Source organism: Bufo bufo, chromosome 4 (assembly GCF_905171765.1).
Source record: "Bufo bufo chromosome 4, aBufBuf1.1, whole genome shotgun sequence".
Lineage (NCBI taxonomy): Eukaryota > Metazoa > Chordata > Amphibia > Anura > Bufonidae > Bufo > Bufo bufo.
Window position 1 is genome coordinate 18,324,167 of NC_053392.1, and position 18,702 is coordinate 18,342,868.

At 48.1% G+C, this 18,702-nt stretch overlaps 1 protein-coding gene across 1 annotated transcript in view; it reads right to left on the reverse strand.

The window, feature by feature from the left end:
- Positions 1-5,511: 5,511 nt before the first annotated feature.
- Positions 5,512-18,702, reverse strand: part of LOC120997026 (WAP four-disulfide core domain protein 5-like) — a 27,809-nt gene continuing 14,618 nt past the window's right edge. Inside the window, exons 2-3 of the mRNA XM_040426939.1 lie at positions 7,168-7,314; positions 5,512-5,920 (exon numbers count right to left, since the gene is read on the reverse strand). Coding sequence (XP_040282873.1) covers positions 5,781-5,920; positions 7,168-7,314 — 287 coding nt within the window. The 3' untranslated portion in view covers positions 5,512-5,780. The remainder of the gene's footprint in view (positions 5,921-7,167; positions 7,315-18,702) is intronic.

Below are 18,702 nucleotides of genomic sequence, written 5' to 3' on the forward strand. Positions count from 1 at the left end.
ATACCCACTATATCTGGACACTTGCTGAACATTATAGATTGTGGACAGTCTCATTAATTGTGGACAACATTATAGGATTGGAACCAATAACCGCCAGCCATCACACTGTTCCACTGCGGTATATCAGAACTTAGTGTGCAATATATAGATTTGTATATGGATCATATTTTATTTATGTTTTAGGGGTGTGTTCTTAAATATTTTAACACATTAAAGTGTATTATTACTATACTGCCTGGTGTTCCCTTTTGTAGTGTGCCCCCCCATACCTGTTGCTTATACTTAATTCCCACTTGGTCCTGAGGGTGGGACCTGGGGGAGAGCACCTTTTTCATATAGAGAGGAGGTGAGCCGATTTATCTTTTCTATTTTTATTTGCCTCTGATTAACCCCAAATAAAGTTCAGCTGCTCTAGTTGCTCTTTCCTTAAATTTTCTTAGTCGCATTCCACAGCAAAAGCCACGGTCCACAGAGAGCTTTCAAAGCATCAGAGGGATCTCATTGTTAGAAGGTATCAGTCAGGAGAAGGGGACAAAAGAATTTCCAAGGCATTAGATATACCATGGAACACAGTGAAGACCGTCATCATCAAGTGGAGAAAGTATGGCACAACAGTGACATTACCAAGAACTGGACGTCCCTCCAAAATTGATGAAAAGACGAGAGGAAAACTGGTCTGGGAGGCTACCAAGAGGCCTACAGCAACATTAAAGTAGCTGCAGGAATATCTGGCAAGTACTGGCTGTGTGGTACATGTGACAACAATCGCCCGTATTCTTCATATGTCTGGGCTTTGGGGTAGAGTGGCAAGACGAAAGCCTTTTCTTACGAAGAAAAACATCCAAGCCAGGCTACATTTTGCAAAAACACATCTGAAGTCTCCCAAAAGCATTTGGAAAAGGTGTTATGGTCCGATGAAACCAAGGTTGAACTTTTTGGCCATAATTCCAAAAGATATGTTTGGCGCCAAAACAACACTGCACATCACCAAAAGAACACCATGCCCACAGTGAAGCATGGTGGTGGCAGCATCATTCCAAGGGGCTGTTTTACTTCAGCTGGAACTGGGGCCTTAGTTAAGCTAGAGGGAATTATGAACAGGTCCAAATACCAGTCAATATTGGCACAAAACCTTCAGGCTTCTGCTAGAAAGCTGAACATGAAGAGGAACTTCATCTTTCAGCATGACAACGACCCAAAGCATACATCCAAATCAAAAAAGGAATGGCTTCACCAGAAGAAGATTAAAGTTTTGGAATGGCCCAGCCAGAGCCCAGACCTGAATCCGATTGACAATCTGTGGGGTGATCTGAAGAGGGCTGTGCCCAGGAGACGCCCTCGAAATCTGACAGATCTGGAGTGTTTTTGCCAAGAAGAGCGGGCAAATCTTGGCAAGTCAAAATGTGCCACGCTGATAGACTCATACCCAAAAAGACTGAGTGCTGTAATCAAATCAAAAGGTGCTTCCACAAAGTATTAGTATAAGGGTCTGCACACTTCTGCAACCATATTATTTTATTTTTATTTGTTTTCTTCCCTCCACCTAAAAGATTTCAGTTTGTTTTTCCCTTGAGTTTTACAGTTTATAGGTCACATTAAAGGTGGAAAAAGTTCTGAAATTATTCATCTTTGTCTCATTTTTTTACAGCACAGAAACCTGACATTTTAACAGGGGTGTGTAGACTTTTTATATCCACTGTATATATATATATTTTTCTGTCAAAATGGCAAAAAATAAATAAAAAAGGAATGACCTCACAGGTAGCTGCTTTTGATGTTCTGCAGCAGCTGCGGCTGTGTTATAGGGCAGTAATTGCAGCTAGAAGGCACTGCCAGGCACAGCCAGCGACCTCTTCTCACTCCTGGGCTGACAGTTTTCCCTGTCTGCTCATATTCTACACAATCCTTCCTCTGTCTAATTCCGGCATTCCCCTTCTCTGTCCCTGACCATAGGCGTGAGCACGGGGTGTGCCGGGTGTGCCTGGGCGCACCCTAATCAAGCCGACTTGAGGTTTACAATGTGCGGCACTGCAGGCAGCAGAGCAATACCGCTGATGCCTGAAATCTCCAATAACAGAGCTCTATACATTACAGAGCTCTGTTATAAGGGAGGAGGCTGCTGATTGGCCAGTATCAGCTGACTGCCCTGCTATTGGCTGATCCTCTCACACCCCCTCCAGTAGCTTCCTTTTCAGTTATTATGAAGACAGGAAGCGCGCCGCCCCTGCTGCTGATGAAGTGCCAGGGACAGCATAGGAAGGGAGCCGTCACCATGTGCCCAGGTGAAGTGTCCTGCAGGCTTCTAACTACTGCTGGGTGGGAGCTCCATGTGGAGCTTTATGAATGGAAAAACTAATAGCCAAGACAGAGGCTAAAAAAAACCTGCTTCTGACCCTTATGTTAAAACATAACTTTCATTTGATTGCTTTAAAACCTAATGGAAAAAAATCATTTTAAAAAGCTGCTGTTTCTCTAGATGACCTTATGTTGATAGTAGTGTTAATAGAGTCTGAAAGGTCTGCAAAAATAGTGTAGCTGCTTTTATAGACCCTTGAGACTCTATTACCACTACTAACAACATAAGGTCATCTAGAGAAACAGCAGCTTTTTAAATATATATTTTTTTCCTTTAGGTATTAGAGCAATCAAATGAAAGTTATGTTTTAACATAAGGGTCAGAAACTGGGTTTTGTTTAGCCTCTTGGTTATTAGTTTTTCTATGCAAGTTCTCTGGATCAATGAGATTTTTCCCCCCGTATGGTTTTATATGGAGAGCAATGTCCAGTGATAACAGAGAGGACTATACTGTATATTGTACGGGATGGTGCAGGGATTATACTGTATATTGTACGGGATGGTGCAGGGGTTATACTGTATATTGTACGGGATGGTGCAGGGGTTATACTGTATATTGTACGGGATGGTGCAGGGATTATACTGTATTGTACGGGATGGTGCAGGGATTATACTGTATTGTACAGGATGGTGCAGGGGTTATACTGTATATTGTACGGGATGGTGCAGGGATTATACTGTATATCAGGGGTGCACAACGTTTCCTGGTTGGGGGCCACATTGCCAGACTGAACGAATGACGAGGGCCGAAATTAAAATTTAAAGGTGCATTAACAACTGAAATATTGTACTTATGGCATATTGAACACACATTATATACCATTAATATCTAGTTACACTTCCAGGACTCCCATCTAATGGGAGAAATACATGAAAAATACATGTAAGCAGCCACAAGACATAGGCATACATGTCTGTTACCAGATGGTTGGGGGCCGCACAGAATAGTATCAAGGGCCGCATGTGGCCCCCGGGCCGCAGGTTGTGCACCCCTGCTGTATATTGTACGGGATGGTGCAGGGGTTATACTGTATATTGTACGGGATGGTGCAGGGATTATACTGTATTGTACGGGATGGTGCAGGGATTATACTGTATTGTACGGGATGGTGCAGGGATTATACTGTATATTGTACGGGATGGTGCAGGGGTTATACTGTATATTGTACAGGATGGTGCAGGGATTATACTGTATATTGTACGGGATGGTGCAGGGGTTATACTGTATATTGTACGGGATGGTGCAGGGATTATACTGTATTGTACGGGATGGTGCAGGGATTATACTGTATTGTACGGGATGGTGCAGGGATTATACTGTATTGTACAGGATGGTGCAGGGATTATACTGTATTGTACAGGATGGTGCAGGGATTATACTGTATTGTACAGGATGGTGCAGGGATTATACTGTATATTGTACGGGATGGTGCAGGGGTTATACTGTATATTGTACAGGATGGTGCAGGGATTATACTGTATATTGTACGGGATGGTGCAGGGGTTATACTGTATATTGTACGGGATGGTGCAGGGATTATACTGTATTGTACGGGATGGTGCAGGGATTATACTGTATATTGTACGGGATGGTGCAGGGGTTATACTGTATATTGTACGGGATGGTGCAGGGATTATACTGTATTGTACGGGATGGTGCAGGGATTATACTGTATTGTACGGGATGGTGCAGGGATTATACTGTATTGTACGGGATGGTGCAGGGATTATACTGTATTGTACGGGATGGCGCAGTGGTTTGTATGCTCTTTGATGTGACAATTATCTTAGGTTTTCCTATCGCCCACCTTTGATGGCGCTGTGCCCAGCTCTGAGCCGATCCCGCTCAGCAGCTGCCAAGGCTTAGAGGAAACACTGGTTCTGTCACCCCCGTGCTGCACTTTTTCGCCCCATAAGATGCATTTTTCCCCCCAAAAGTGGGAGGAAAATGCCCCTGCGTCTTATGGGGCGAATACTAATCAAGTTATTAGTACCAGAGGGCCAGGAAGCGCTATACTCACCTCTTCCTGGTCCTCATGCGCTCCACTGTGAAGGCTGCGCACAGTGTGAGGCCGGGCTGTGACCTCACACTGTGCGTGCCCAGACAGCATACTGTACAAGAGGATTACCGAGCGCGAGCGGTGAGGAGCGGCAGCGTCCGGAGCAGGAAAGTGTTTTTTTTTTAATTTTATATGGGGCACGGGGGATTGATATGAGGCACTGGGGCTCTTATCTGAGGTCTGATTGGGGGTCATTCACATTGGGGTCTGATCTGAGGTCTTATTGACATTGGGGGTCTGATTGGTGGTCTGACCTGAGGTGTAATGAATTTTTTTTTTCTTATTGTCCCTCTCTAAAACCTTATAGGGCGAATAGAGCGTCTTATAGTGCGAAAAATACGGTAAGTTTAAAAATGATTTCTTCTCCCTTCATTATATTGATAGTGCAGGTCTGTATGTATACAGAGTGTATTTGTGTATATATATGTGTGTGTATGTGTATATAATATATATATATACATACATACACAGGTGCGTGCGTTGCGTCTGTGTTTGTGCTTTAGGGTGCACACCCTAATGCAATAGGCTGCGCACGCCTATGTCCCTGACACTAGAATACAATCCTTCCTCTGTCTAATTCCGGCATTCCCTTCTCTGTCCCTGACACTAGAATACAATCCTGATTGTGTCTTTTGAATGTCCCTAAAATAGTTTTCCTGGCAGACCCTGCAAGTCCCAACCGCCCTCATCCACAGCCCAGCACAGAAGGACGTTCTGCTCGCTCTGTTCGGGCCCCTCCCTGTCTGCGGCAGCACTGATTGGCTCATCCATGCTGTCTGTCAGCCCGGGGTCCAATCAGGGCAAGCCCCCCCCCACTTCCTGTCAGGGTCATGTGAGAACCCTTCTTCTTCCTCTTTTTCCCGCTGACACGTGCACTAAAATGATGTTACGTGCCGTTATAGTGGACTCATCCGAAACAGACCTGAAAAGGGTCATAACGAGTCTGGTTGAGCGCAGTCCTCACCTCTGACCACCAGGACCTCGCCCTGCTCTAGACTGCAGGGTCTGATGTCAGGGTCAATCAGCAGGAATTACATTTCTCGGCCACCAGTAATAATGTAATGCATCACAATGGACGGTCAATGATACATCTCAGTCTCATTTTTCATCTTCTGCTTTATTACATTGATAAATGTCACTATGATCGCTGAGAAGGAGGAGAAATCTGCCTTTAATGGGGGTGTATTCAGACTAAGCACCTGGGGCAGCGGATCCGGCCCTGAGTGTCTTCACCGCTGTCACCTCCAGGTTTATCTGCAACTAGAGAAGGAAAAGCCGCGAGAAGAGAGAATTACTGAGGCTGATCAGCGATGTGTCCTCCGCTGTGAGGGACGGAGATGCATCCAGCCGGCCGCACATCACTTATTACACTTTGATGCAGTCTGAGCTACAATTTATGACGCAGCATTTCTGTTTTCCTGGACAATCACTGTCCACTTCACATATTCCAGGTGGCATCTCGGATGGGCAATCGGTCAGTGGTGGTGGGCATGTGCCGGGCTTCTCTGGAGAAAAAATGGTCATTGAGTTAGATTTCCAGATGTAACTATAGAAACATTAGACACAAAGTATCGACACTACATATCCTGAGTGACTGGAAGAGCGGCATCAATGAGAGAGATATCCAGAAAATGGCAGAATAGTGAGTGCAGCTCTGGAGTATAATACAGGATGTAACTCAGGTTCAGTACAGGATAAATAATTTAATGTATGTACACAGTAACTGCACCAGCAGAATAGTGAGTGCAGCTCTGGGGTATAATACAGGATGTAACTCAGGATCAGTACAGGATAAGTAATGTAATGTATGTACACAGTGACTGCACCAGCAGAATAGTGAGTGCAGCTCTGGGGTATAATACAGGATGTAACTCAGGATCAGTACAGGATAAGTAATGTAATGTATGTACACAGTGACTGCACCAGCAGAATAGTGAGTGCAGCTCTGGAGTATAATACAGGATGTAACTCAGCATCAGTACAGGATAAGTAATGTATGTACACAGTGACTGCACCAGCAGAATAGTGAGTGCAGCTCTGGGGTATAATACAGGATGTAACTCATAATCATTACAGGATAAGTACAGGATAAGTAATGTATGTACACAGTGACTGCACCAGCAGAATAGTGAGTGCAGCTCTGGAGTATAATACTGGATGTAACTCAGGAACAGTACAGGATAAGTATTTAATGTATGTACACAGTGACTGCACCAGAAGAATAGTGAGTGCAGCTCTGGGGTATAATACAGGATGTAACTCAGGATCAGTACAGGATAAGTAATATATGTACACAGTGACTGCACCAGCAGAATAGTGAGTGCAGCTCTGGGGTATAATACAGGATGTAACTCAGGATCAGTACAGGTACTGTATAATATCTATGTACCTAATGGAAATGTATGTAATGGCAGTAGAAACATTACTTCTAGAGGAGCACACAGAACCTTGTGGAGCTCTCATATGATGACACATGAAGTGCTCACAGGTCCACACTTTGGAACATTAATGTGCTCCTTGCGTTAGTCCTCACAGTCATGTGATGCAGTTACAGTCCTGATAATTGCTGGGCTGCCTGCCACCAGTGAAGCTGAATTTACCTCTGAGATGTGTTTGTGGGGAAGCAGATTTTGGCAGATCAGGTGGAGCTGGTCATGTAACCATACAGCTGTCAGATTCCTTCACCAGGTGACAAATCCTGTCTAATAATGAGCTCCATCTACTTGTTGAGTTTGGTTTCTAATGAACTTACCCTCGATGGGTTTTAAGCATTTTCTGGTGCACTGAATCCTGCAGCACTTCTGTTTTCCAGGACAGTCATCGTCCAATTCGCACTCAGGAGGAGAAATTTTAGGAGGACAGTTTTCTAATAGATCTAGGGGACATTTTCCAGGTTTCTCTGTAAATAAAGAAGTTGATGAGTCACAAACGTATCAGGTAGTTACATGTAGCCTCTTATAAACCAGATTTAAAAAGTGATAAATATCAGTAATAAACACTTTGGTGAAATGATCCCGTCTGTGACCAGCTTTGTTCTTGGTGGAAAGATTTTCCTTGTGTTGACAGAACTGTCTCATTCAGAAGGACCAGAGGCATAACCAGGGGCGTTGCTGGGGTCTGAAAACATCCGGGGCTCAAGACCACTGAGTGGAAATTTGCATAATAAGAATTAACATACAAGCCAACGTACTTAAAGGGTTTCTGTCATGAGAAATAACGTTCTGCAGCGATGTGCTGATGTCAGCAGTACATAACAGTCTGCTTTATAACTCCCTGCTGCCGCCGCTCTCTTCAAATAAACACTTTCAAAATATGCTAATGAGCCGGTTGGTGCTATGAGGGCGTTGCTTCAGCACCTAGCGGCTCGGTCTACTCACCCTTTGGCACGCCCAGGTCCAGTTGATTGACTGGCGAGTTCTCTTCGTTCAGTAAATCCCGTTCCTGCGCCGTCCAGGAGCGCGTCCTTCACTCTCTGCACCTGCGCCAAATACTAAACGGGATGGCGCCTGCTAAGTGAGTGAAGCCGGCGCAGGCGCAGTGAGTGAAGCCAGCAGCAGGAGCGCGTCCTTCACTCACTGTGCCTGCACCAAATACTAAACGGGATGGCGCCTAGGTGCTGAAGCAACGTCCTCATAGCACCTACAGGCTCATTAGCATATTATAAAAGTCTTTATAAAGGGAGTTATAGAGCACACTGTTATGTACTGCTGACATCAGCCCATCGCTACAGAACGTTATTTCTCATGACAGAAACCCTTTAATAACAGGTTTTATTTCTATGGAGGTTCCGGAGATGGCTATGTACAGCAATCGGCTGTCTCTGGCACTCCGATAGAAAAGAATAGAGGAATTGTGCACATTTCTGACCAGCCACTCCGTCCATTTCAGGTGGGCTTCACAGGATACAGAGCCTCCATTATCGTGATCTGAGGAGGGGGGGGGGGGAACCCATAGGACCCTCACTAATCCAATAGTGGATAGGGGACTACTTTCTTTAACTGGAAATTGGAATAATCCTTTAATGCTGAAATAAAATTTGTAAAAAAATAATAATAATGTAAAGGTGCATTTTGTGTCCCTCGCCAACTCTGCGTACAATTATCGGGAAGGAACAGTTCCGTCCTGATAACTGTCTGCTGCTTGTTAGTGGAGGGAAGAACTACATTTACACTTACAGGCTGGTGTCATGGAAGATGTGTGCACACCTTGTACTTGTTCCGCTGATCAGCTACTTGAGGGCTGCGCGGTCATGAGTTCAGTCACTTCAGTGCGCAATCCTGTCCTGCGGTGCGTGATCCCGGGTCTCGCAGGATTAAGCGCCGCAGGACGGGATTGAGCAACGAACTGACGGAACTCATGCCCGTGCAGCCCCCAAGTAGTGGATCAGTGGAACAAGTACAAGGGGGGTGTGGAGATGATCTGTGGGGTTGCCCAGGTCGAATCAATATTAAAGGGCCCTGGAATAGCCAAAAATGCTACCAGCATAACATATCATTCGGGGCACTGGACAAAACATCCGGATGCTTTGACCTAACGACGCCCCTGGGCATAACAGTAAAACCAGTAGATGTTCCATAGCTTTGTCCGTGTGGACTCTTGACAATCATTGAACCCTAACTGTGCAATGATGGTGTTAGTCAGATATAATTCTTCTGACTTCCTCTTTGCTTGGATTGTATATACTATAGGTTGAACCTAGAGATGAGTAAATCGAAGCTGACGAAGTCGAATTTGTTCCGAATTTCAGGAAAAATTTGATTCTGAACGAATGTGAATTTCCTCGTACTTCGTGGTAACGAAACACAATTTTTCCTAACGATGGCAGCTAAAATGGTGGCTACACGTGTGAGGACATGGGGCAAGAAACTATGGGAAGGCGGGATGACCCATAATGCCATGCATGCAGCCAATCAGCAGCCAGCCAGCCCGGTGATGTCACAGCCCTATAAATACGGCGGCCATCTTAGATTCTGCCATTCACCATCGTACTTTGTTCAGGGACAGACGTTTCAGGCGCTAGGGAGAGTGAAAGAAAACCTCAATGCGGAAAAAAAAAGTGCTTTATAAGTGCACGATAAGGATAGGGAGGAATCATTTCACATCAGCTTAGTGCAGGGACAGACGTTGCAGGGGCTAGGGAGAGTCATACAGAAAACATCATTGGGAAAAAATACCATTTAGGCCTCATGCACACGACCATTGTGTGTTTTGCTGTCCGCAAATTGCAGATCCTCAAAACATAGATGGCGTCCATGTGCGTTCCGCAATTTGCAGAACGGCATTAACAGCCATTGATATAACTGCCTATTCTTGTCTGCAAAACTGACAAGAATTGGACAGGTTATATTTTTTTTGCGAACCACGGAACGGAGAAACGGATGCGGACAGCACACAGAGTGTTGTTTGTATCTTTTGTGGCCCCATTGAAGTGAATAGGTCCGCATCCAAGCCGCAAAAACTGCGAACCAAAACAATGGTCGTGTGCATGAGGCCTTACAAGTGCAGGAAAAGATTATTTGGGGATCCAAATAGCCATTATACAGCTTTGTCATTCCAGTAATTTGTTGTAGGGGTTCAAGTGTTATGTTGAAAAGCCTTTAGTGGCTTATATCTGTGGAAAAAGAGAAATATATACTCTGTTCACTTCTGCAGCTATATATGGTGAAAGCGTTTAGCGCCCTATTATAGTACAATACGAGAAAAATAGACGCTGTTCACATTTGGTTTTATTTGCGGTAAAAGCGTTTCTTGTCATATTTCTAGAGAAAATTAGAAAAATACACGCAGTTCACATTTGCTGTTATTTGCGCAGAAATAATTTATTGGCCTATTTCATTACAAAAAGAAAAATATATTCGTCGCTTTTATAGATGTTTTCATTTCCGTTTAATTTGTTTAGTTTAGCTACAAGTATGTCAGACAGAGAAGTGCCAGGCCATGCACAGAGGAGTGGCAGAGGCCTGAATGTTTCTGGCGCAGGAACAGGTCGCAGCAGAGTAAGGGGGCACGGCAGCAGGAGTTGCAGAGAGAGGCCTGAGCTCCCAGTGTCATCTAGGTGTCTTGACCAGCAACCCAGCGGTTCTTGATTGGTTAACTTCATCATCCACATCATCCCAAGTGACATCAGACACCCAGCCAACAGTTGGTGGGTTTGTCAGGCACAACCCTTTGTTGGCATGGTCCGGGAGCAGGCCCTGTGCCCTCACTTGTACTCAACCTGCCTCTGTCCTTTTCTGTTCCATCACCGCGAGAAGTATTATATGTAGAGTTGAGCAAACACCTGGATGTTCGGGTTCGAGAAGTTCGGCCGAACTTCCCGGAAATGTTCGGGTTCGGGATCCGAACCCGAAACGAACTTCGTCCCGAACCCCATTGAAGTCAATGGGGACCCGAAATTTTGGGCACTAAAAAGGCTGTAAAACAGCCCAGGAAAGAGCTAGAGGGCTGCAAAAGGCAGCAACATGTAGGTAAATCACCTGCAAACAAATGTGGATAGGGAAATGAATTAAAATAAAAATTAAAAAAATAAAAATGAACCAATATCAATTGGACAGAGGTCCCATAACAGAAAATCTGGCTTCACGTCAGCAGAGAATCAGTCTCTTCATGCCATAGCAAAGAATCTGGCTTCATGTCAGCAGAGAATCAGTCTCTTAATGCCATAGCAGAGAATCTGGCTTCATGTCACCCAGCACTGGAACAGGCCACTGTCACATATTTAGGCCCCGGCACCCAGACAGAGGAGAGATGTCCCGTAACAGAGAATCTGGCCTTATGTCAGCACAGAATCTGTCTTCATGTCATAGCAGAGAATCAGGCTTCACGTCACCCACCACTGAAACAGGCCACTGTCACACATTTAGGCCCAGGCACCCAAGCAGAGGAGAGAGGTCCCGTAACAGAGAATCTGGCCTTATGTCAGCGCAGAATCAGTCTTCATGTCATAGCAGAGAATCAGGCTTCACGTCACCCACCACTGGAACAGGCCACTGTCACACATTTAGGCCCAGGCACCCAGGCAGAGGAGAGAGGTCCCGTAACAGAGAATCTGGCCTTATGTCAGCGCAGAATCAGTCTTCATGTCATAGCAGAGAATCAGGCTTCACGTCACCCACCACTGGAACAGGCCACTGTCACATATTTAGGCCCAGGCACCCAGGCAGAGGAGAGAGGTCCCGTAACTGAGAATCTGGCCTTATGTCAGCACAGAATCTGTCTTCATGTCATAGCAGAGAATCAGGCTTCACGTCACCCACCACTGGAACAGGCCACTGTCACACATTTAGGCCCAGGCACCCAGGCAGAGGAGAGAGGTCCCGTAACAGAGAATCTGGCCTTATGTCAGCGCAGAATCTGTCTTCATGTCATAGCAGAGAATCAGGCTTCACGTCACCCACCACTGGAACAGGCCACTGTCACATATTTAGGCCCAGGCACCCAGGCAGAGGAGAGAGGTCCCGTAACAGAGAATCTGGCCTTATGTCAGCACAGAATCTGTCTTCATGTCATAGCAGAGAATCAGGCTTCACGTCACCCACCACTGGAACAGGCCACTGTCACATATTTAGGCCCAGGCACCCAGGCAGAGGAGAGAGGTCCCGTAACAGAGAATCTGGCCTTATGTCAGCGCAGAATCAGTCTTCATGTCATAGCAGAGAATCAGGCTTCACGTCACCCACCACTGGAACAGGCCACTGTCACATATTTAGGCCCAGGCACCCAGGCAGAGGAGAGAGGTCCCGTAACAGAGAATCTGGCCTTATGTCAGCACAGAATCAGTCTTCATGTCATAGCAGAGAATCAGGCTTCACGTCACCCACCACTGGAACAGGCCACTGTCACACATTTAGGCCCAGGCACCCAGGCAGAGGAGAGAGGTCCCGTAACAGAGAATCTGGCCTTATGTCAGCACAGAATCTGTCTTCATGTCATAGCAGAGAATCAGGCTTCACGTCACCCACCACTGGAACAGGCCACTGTCACACATTTAGGCCCAGGCACCCAGGCAGAGGAGAGAGGTCCCGTAACAGAGAATCTGGCCTTATGTCAGCGCAGAATCAGTCTTCATGTCATAGCAGAGAATCAGGCTTCACGTCACCCACCACTGGAACAGGCCACTGTCACATATTTAGGCCCAGGCACCCAGGCAGAGGAGAGAGGTCCCGTAACAGAGAATCTGGCCTTATGTCAGCACAGAATCTGTCTTCATGTCATAGCAGAGAATCAGGCTTCACGTCACCCACCACTGGAACAGGCCACTGTCACATATTTAGGCCCAGGCACCCAGGCAGAGGAGAGAGGTCCCGTAACAGAGAATCTGGCCTTATGTCAGCGCAGAATCAGTCTTCATGTCATAGCAGAGAATCAGGCTTCACGTCACCCACCACTGGAACAGGCCACTGTCACATATTTAGGCCCAGGCACCCAGGCAGAGGAGAGAGGTCCCGTAACAGAGAATCTGGCCTTATGTCAGCACAGAATCTGTCTTCATGTCATAGCAGAGAATCAGGCTTCACGTCACCCACCACTGGAACAGGCCACTGTCACATATTTAGGCCCAGGCACCCAGGCAGAGGAGAGAGGTCCCGTAACAGAGAATCTGGCCTTATGTCAGCACAGAATCTGTCTTCATGTCATAGCAGAGAATCAGGCTTCACGTCACCCACCACTGGAACAGGCCACTGTCACACATTTAGGCCCAGGCACCCAGGCAGAGGAGAGAGGTCCCGTAACAGAGAATCTGGCCTTATGTCAGCACAGAATCTGTCTTCATGTCATAGCAGAGAATCAGGCTTCACGTCACCCACCACTGGAACAGGCCACTGTCACACATTTAGGCCCAGGCACCCAGGCAGAGGAGAGAGGTCCCGTAACAGAGAATCTGGCCTTATGTCAGCGCAGAATCAGTCTTCATGTCATAGCAGAGAATCAGGCTTCACGTCACCCACCACTGGAACAGGCCACTGTCACATATTTAGGCCCAGGCACCCAGGCAGAGGAGAGAGGTCCCGTAACAGAGAATCTGGCCTTATGTCAGCACAGAATCTGTCTTCATGTCATAGCAGAGAATCAGGCTTCACGTCACCCACCACTGGAACAGGCCACTGTCACATATTTAGGCCCAGGCACCCAGGCAGAGGAGAGAGGTCCCGTAACAGAGAATCTGGCCTTATGTCAGCGCAGAATCAGTCTTCATGTCATAGCAGAGAATCAGGCTTCACGTCACCCACCACTGGAACAGGCCACTGTCACATATTTAGGCCCATGCACCCAGGCAGAGGAGAGAGGTCCCGTAACAGAGAATCTGGCCTTATGTCAGCACAGAATCTGTCTTCATGTCATAGCAGAGAATCAGGCTTCACTTCACCCACCACTGGAACAGGCCACTGTCACACATTTAGGCCCAGGCACCCAGGCAGTGGAGAGAGGTCCCGTAACAGAGAATCTGGCCTTATGTCAGCGCAGAATCAGTCTTCATGTCATAGCAGAGAATCAGGCTTCACGTCACCCACCACTGGAACAGGCCACTGTCACACATTTAGGCCCAGGCACCCAGGCAGAGGAGAGAGGTCCCGTAACAGAGAATCTGGCCTTATGTCAGCGCAGAATCAGTCTTCATGTCATAGCAGAGAATCAGGCTTCACGTCACCCACCACTGGAACAGGCCACTGTCACACATTTAGGCCCAGGCACCCAGGCAGAGGAGAGAGGTCCCGTAACAGAGAATCTGGCCTTATGTCAGCGCAGAATCAGTCTTCATGTCATAGCAGAGAATCAGGCTTCACGTCACCCACCACTGGAACAGGCCACTGTCACACATTTAGGCCCAGGCACCCAGGCAGAGGAGAGAGGTCCCGTAACAGAGAATCTGGCCTTATGTCAGCGCAGAATCAGTCTTCATGTCATAGCAGAGAATCAGGCTTCACGTCACCCACCACTGGAACAGGCCACTGTCACATATTTAGGCCCAGGCACCCAGGCAGAGGAGAGAGGTCCCGTAACAGAGAATCTGGCCTTATGTCAGCACAGAATCAGTCTTCATGTCATAGCAGAGAATCAGGCTTCACGTCACCCACCACTGGAACAGGCCACTGTCACACATTTAGGCCCAGGCACCCAGGCAGAGGAGAGAGGTCCCGTAACAGAGAATCTGGCCTTATGTCAGCACAGAATCTGTCTTCATGTCATAGCAGAGAATCAGGCTTCACGTCACCCACCACTGGAACAGGCCACTGTCACACATTTAGGCCCAGGCACCCAGGCAGAGGAGAGAGGTCCCGTAACAGAGAATCTGGCCTTATGTCAGCGCAGAATCAGTCTTCATGTCATAGCAGAGAATCAGGCTTCACGTCACCCACCACTGGAACAGGCCACTGTCACATATTTAGGCCCAGGCACCCAGGCAGAGGAGAGAGGTCCCGTAACAGAGAATCTGGCCTTATGTCAGCACAGAATCTGTCTTCATGTCATAGCAGAGAATCAGGCTTCACGTCACCCACCACTGGAACAGGCCACTGTCACATATTTAGGCCCAGGCACCCAGGCAGAGGAGAGAGGTCCCGTAACAGAGAATCTGGCCTTATGTCAGCGCAGAATCAGTCTTCATGTCATAGCAGAGAATCAGGCTTCACGTCACCCACCACTGGAACAGGCCACTGTCACACATTTAGGCCCAGGCACCCAGGCAGAGGAGAGAGGTCCCGTAACAGAGAATCTGGCCTTATGTCAGCACAGAATCTGTCTTCATGTCATAGCAGAGAATCAGGCTTCACGTCACCCACCACTGGAACAGGCCACTGTCACACATTTAGGCCCAGGCACCCAGGCAGAGGAGAGAGGTCCCGTAACAGAGAATCTGGCCTTATGTCAGCGCAGAATCTGTCTTCATGTCATAGCAGAGAATCAGGCTTCACGTCACCCACCACTGGAACAGGCCACTGTCACACATTTAGGCCCAGGCACCCAGGCAGAGGAGAGAGGTCCCGTAACAGAGAATCTGGCCTTATGTCAGCGCAGAATCAGTCTTCATGTCATAGCAGAGAATCAGGCTTCACGTCACCCACCACTGGAACAGGCCACTGTCACATATTTAGGCCCAGGCACCCAGGCAGAGGAGAGAGGTCCCGTAACAGAGAATCTGGCCTTATGTCAGCACAGAATCTGTCTTCATGTCATAGCAGAGAATCAGGCTTCACGTCACCCACCACTGGAACAGGCCACTGTCACACATTTAGGCCCAGGCACCCAGGCAGAGGAGAGAGGTCCCGTAACAGAGAATCTGGCCTTATGTCAGCGCAGAATCAGTCTTCATGTCATAGCAGAGAATCAGGCTTCACGTCACCCACCACTGGAACAGGCCACTGTCACACATTTAGGCCCAGGCACCCAGGCAGAGGAGAGAGGTCCCGTAACAGAGAATCTGGCCTTATGTCAGCACAGAATCTGTCTTCATGTCATAGCAGAGAATCAGGCTTCACGTCACCCACCACTGGAACAGGCCACTGTCACACATTTAGGCCCAGGCACCCAGGCAGAGGAGAGAGGTCCCGTAACAGAGAATCTGGCCTTATGTCAGCACAGAATCTGTCTTCATGTCATAGCAGAGAATCAGGCTTCACGTCACCCACCACTGGAACAGGCCACTGTCACACATTTAGGCCCAGGCACCCAGGCAGAGGAGAGAGGTCCCGTAACAGGGAATCTGGCCTTATGTCAGCGCAGAATCAGTCTTCATGTCATAGCAGAGAATCAGGCTTCACGTCACCCACCACTGGAACAGGCCACTGTCACATATTTAGGCCCAGGCACCCAGGCAGAGGAGAGAGGTCCCGTAACAGAGAATCTGGCCTTATGTCAGCACAGAATCTGTCTTCATGTCATAGCAGAGAATCAGGCTTCACGTCACCCACCACTGGAACAGGCCACTGTCACATATTTAGGCCCAGGCACCCAGGCAGAGGAGAGAGGTCCCGTAACAGAGAATCTGGCCTTATGTCAGCGCAGAATCAGTCTTCATGTCATAGCAGAGAATCAGGCTTCACGTCACCCACCACTGGAACAGGCCACTGTCACATATTTAGGCCCAGGCACCCAGGCAGAGGAGAGAGGTCCCGTAACAGAGAATCTGGCCTTATGTCAGCACAGAATCTGTCTTCATGTCATAGCAGCGAATCAGGCTTCACGTCACCCACCACTGGAACAGGCCACTGTCACATATTTAGGCCCAGGCACCCAGGCAGAGGAGAGAGGTCCCGTAACAGAGAATCTGGCCTTATGTCAGCGCAGAATCTGTCTTCATGTCATAGCAGAGAATCAGGCTTCACGTCACCCACCACTGGAACAGGCCACTGTCACACATTTAGGCCCAGGCACCCAGGCAGAGGAGAGAGGTCCCGTAACAGAGAATCTGGCCTTATGTCAGCGCAGAATCAGTCTTCATGTCATAGCAGAGAATCAGGCTTCACGTCACCCACCACTGGAACAGGCCACTGTCACATATTTAGGCCCAGGCACCCAGGCAGAGGAGAGAGGTCCCGTAACAGAGAATCTGGCCTTATGTCAGCGCAGAATCAGTCTTCATGTCATAGCAGAGAATCAGGCTTCACGTCACCCACCACTGGAACAGGCCACTGTCACATATTTAGGCCCAGGCACCCAGGCAGAGGAGAGAGGTCCCGTAACAGAGAATCTGGCCTTATGTCAGCGCAGAATCAGTCTTCATGTCATAGCAGAGAATCAGGCTTCACGTCACCCACCACTGGAACAGGCCACTGTCACATATTTAGGCCCAGGCACCCAGGCAGAGGAGAGAGGTCCCGTAACAGAGAATCTGGCCTTATGTCAGCGCAGAATCAGTCTTCATGTCATAGCAGAGAATCAGGCTTCACGTCACCCACCACTGGAACAGGCCACTGTCACATATTTAGGCCCAGGCACCCAGGCAGAGGAGAGAGGTCCCGTAACAGAGAATCTGGCCTTATGTCAGCACAGAATCTGTCTTCATGTCATAGCAGAGAATCAGGCTTCACGTCACCCACCACTGGAACAGGCCACTGTCACATATTTAGGCCCAGGCACCCAGGCAGAGGAGAGAGGTCCCGTAACAGAGAATCTGGCCTTATGTCAGCGCAGAATCAGTCTTCATGTCATAGCAGAGAATCAGGCTTCACGTCACCCACCACTGGAACAGGCCACTGTCACATATTTAGGCCCAGGCACCCAGGCAGAGGAGAGAGGTCCCGTAACAGATAATCTGGCCTTATGTCAGCACAGAATCTGTCTTCATGTCATAGCAGAGAATCAGGCTTCACGTCACCCACCACTGGAACAGGCCACTGTCACATATTTAGGCCCAGGCACCCAGGCAGAGGAGAGAGGTCCCGTAACAGAGAATCTGGCCTTATGTCAGCACAGAATCTGTCTTCATGTCATAGCAGAGAATCAGGCTTCACGTCACCCACCACTGGAACAGGCCACTGTCACACATTTAGGCCCAGGCACCCAGGCAGAGGAGAGAGGTCCCGTAACAGAGAATCTGGCCTTATGTCAGCGCAGAATCAGTCTTCATGTCATAGCAGAGAATCAGGCTTCACGTCACCCACCACTGGAACAGGCCACTGTCACACATTTAGGCCCAGGCACCCAGGCAGAGGAGAGAGGTCCCGTAACAGAGAATCTGGCCTTATGTCAGCGCAGAATCAGTCTTCATGTCATAGCAGAGAATCAGGCTTCACGTCACCCACCACTGGAACAGGCCACTGTCACATATTTAGGCCCAGGCACCCAGGCAGAGGAGAGAGGTCCCGTAACAGAGAATCTGGCCTTATGTCAGCGCAGAATCAGTCTTCATGTCATAGCAGAGAATCAGGCTTCACGTCACCCACCACTGGAACAGGCCACTGTCACATATTTAGGCCCAGGCACCCAGGCAGAGGAGAGAGGTCCCGTAACAGAGAATCTGGCCTTATGTCAGCGCAGAATCAGTCTTCATGTCATAGCAGAGAATCAGGCTTCACGTCACCCACCACTGGAACAGGCCACTGTCACATATTTAGGCCCAGGCACCCAGGCAGAGGAGAGAGGTCCCGTAACAGAGAATCTGGCCTTATGTCAGCGCAGAATCAGTCTTCATGTCATAGCAGAGAATCAGGCTTCACGTCACCCACCACTGGAACAGGCCACTGTCACACATTTAGGCCCAGGCACCCAGGCAGAGGAGAGAGGTCCCGTAACAGAGAATCTGGCCTTATGTCAGCACAGAATCTGTCTTCATGTCATAGCAGAGAAT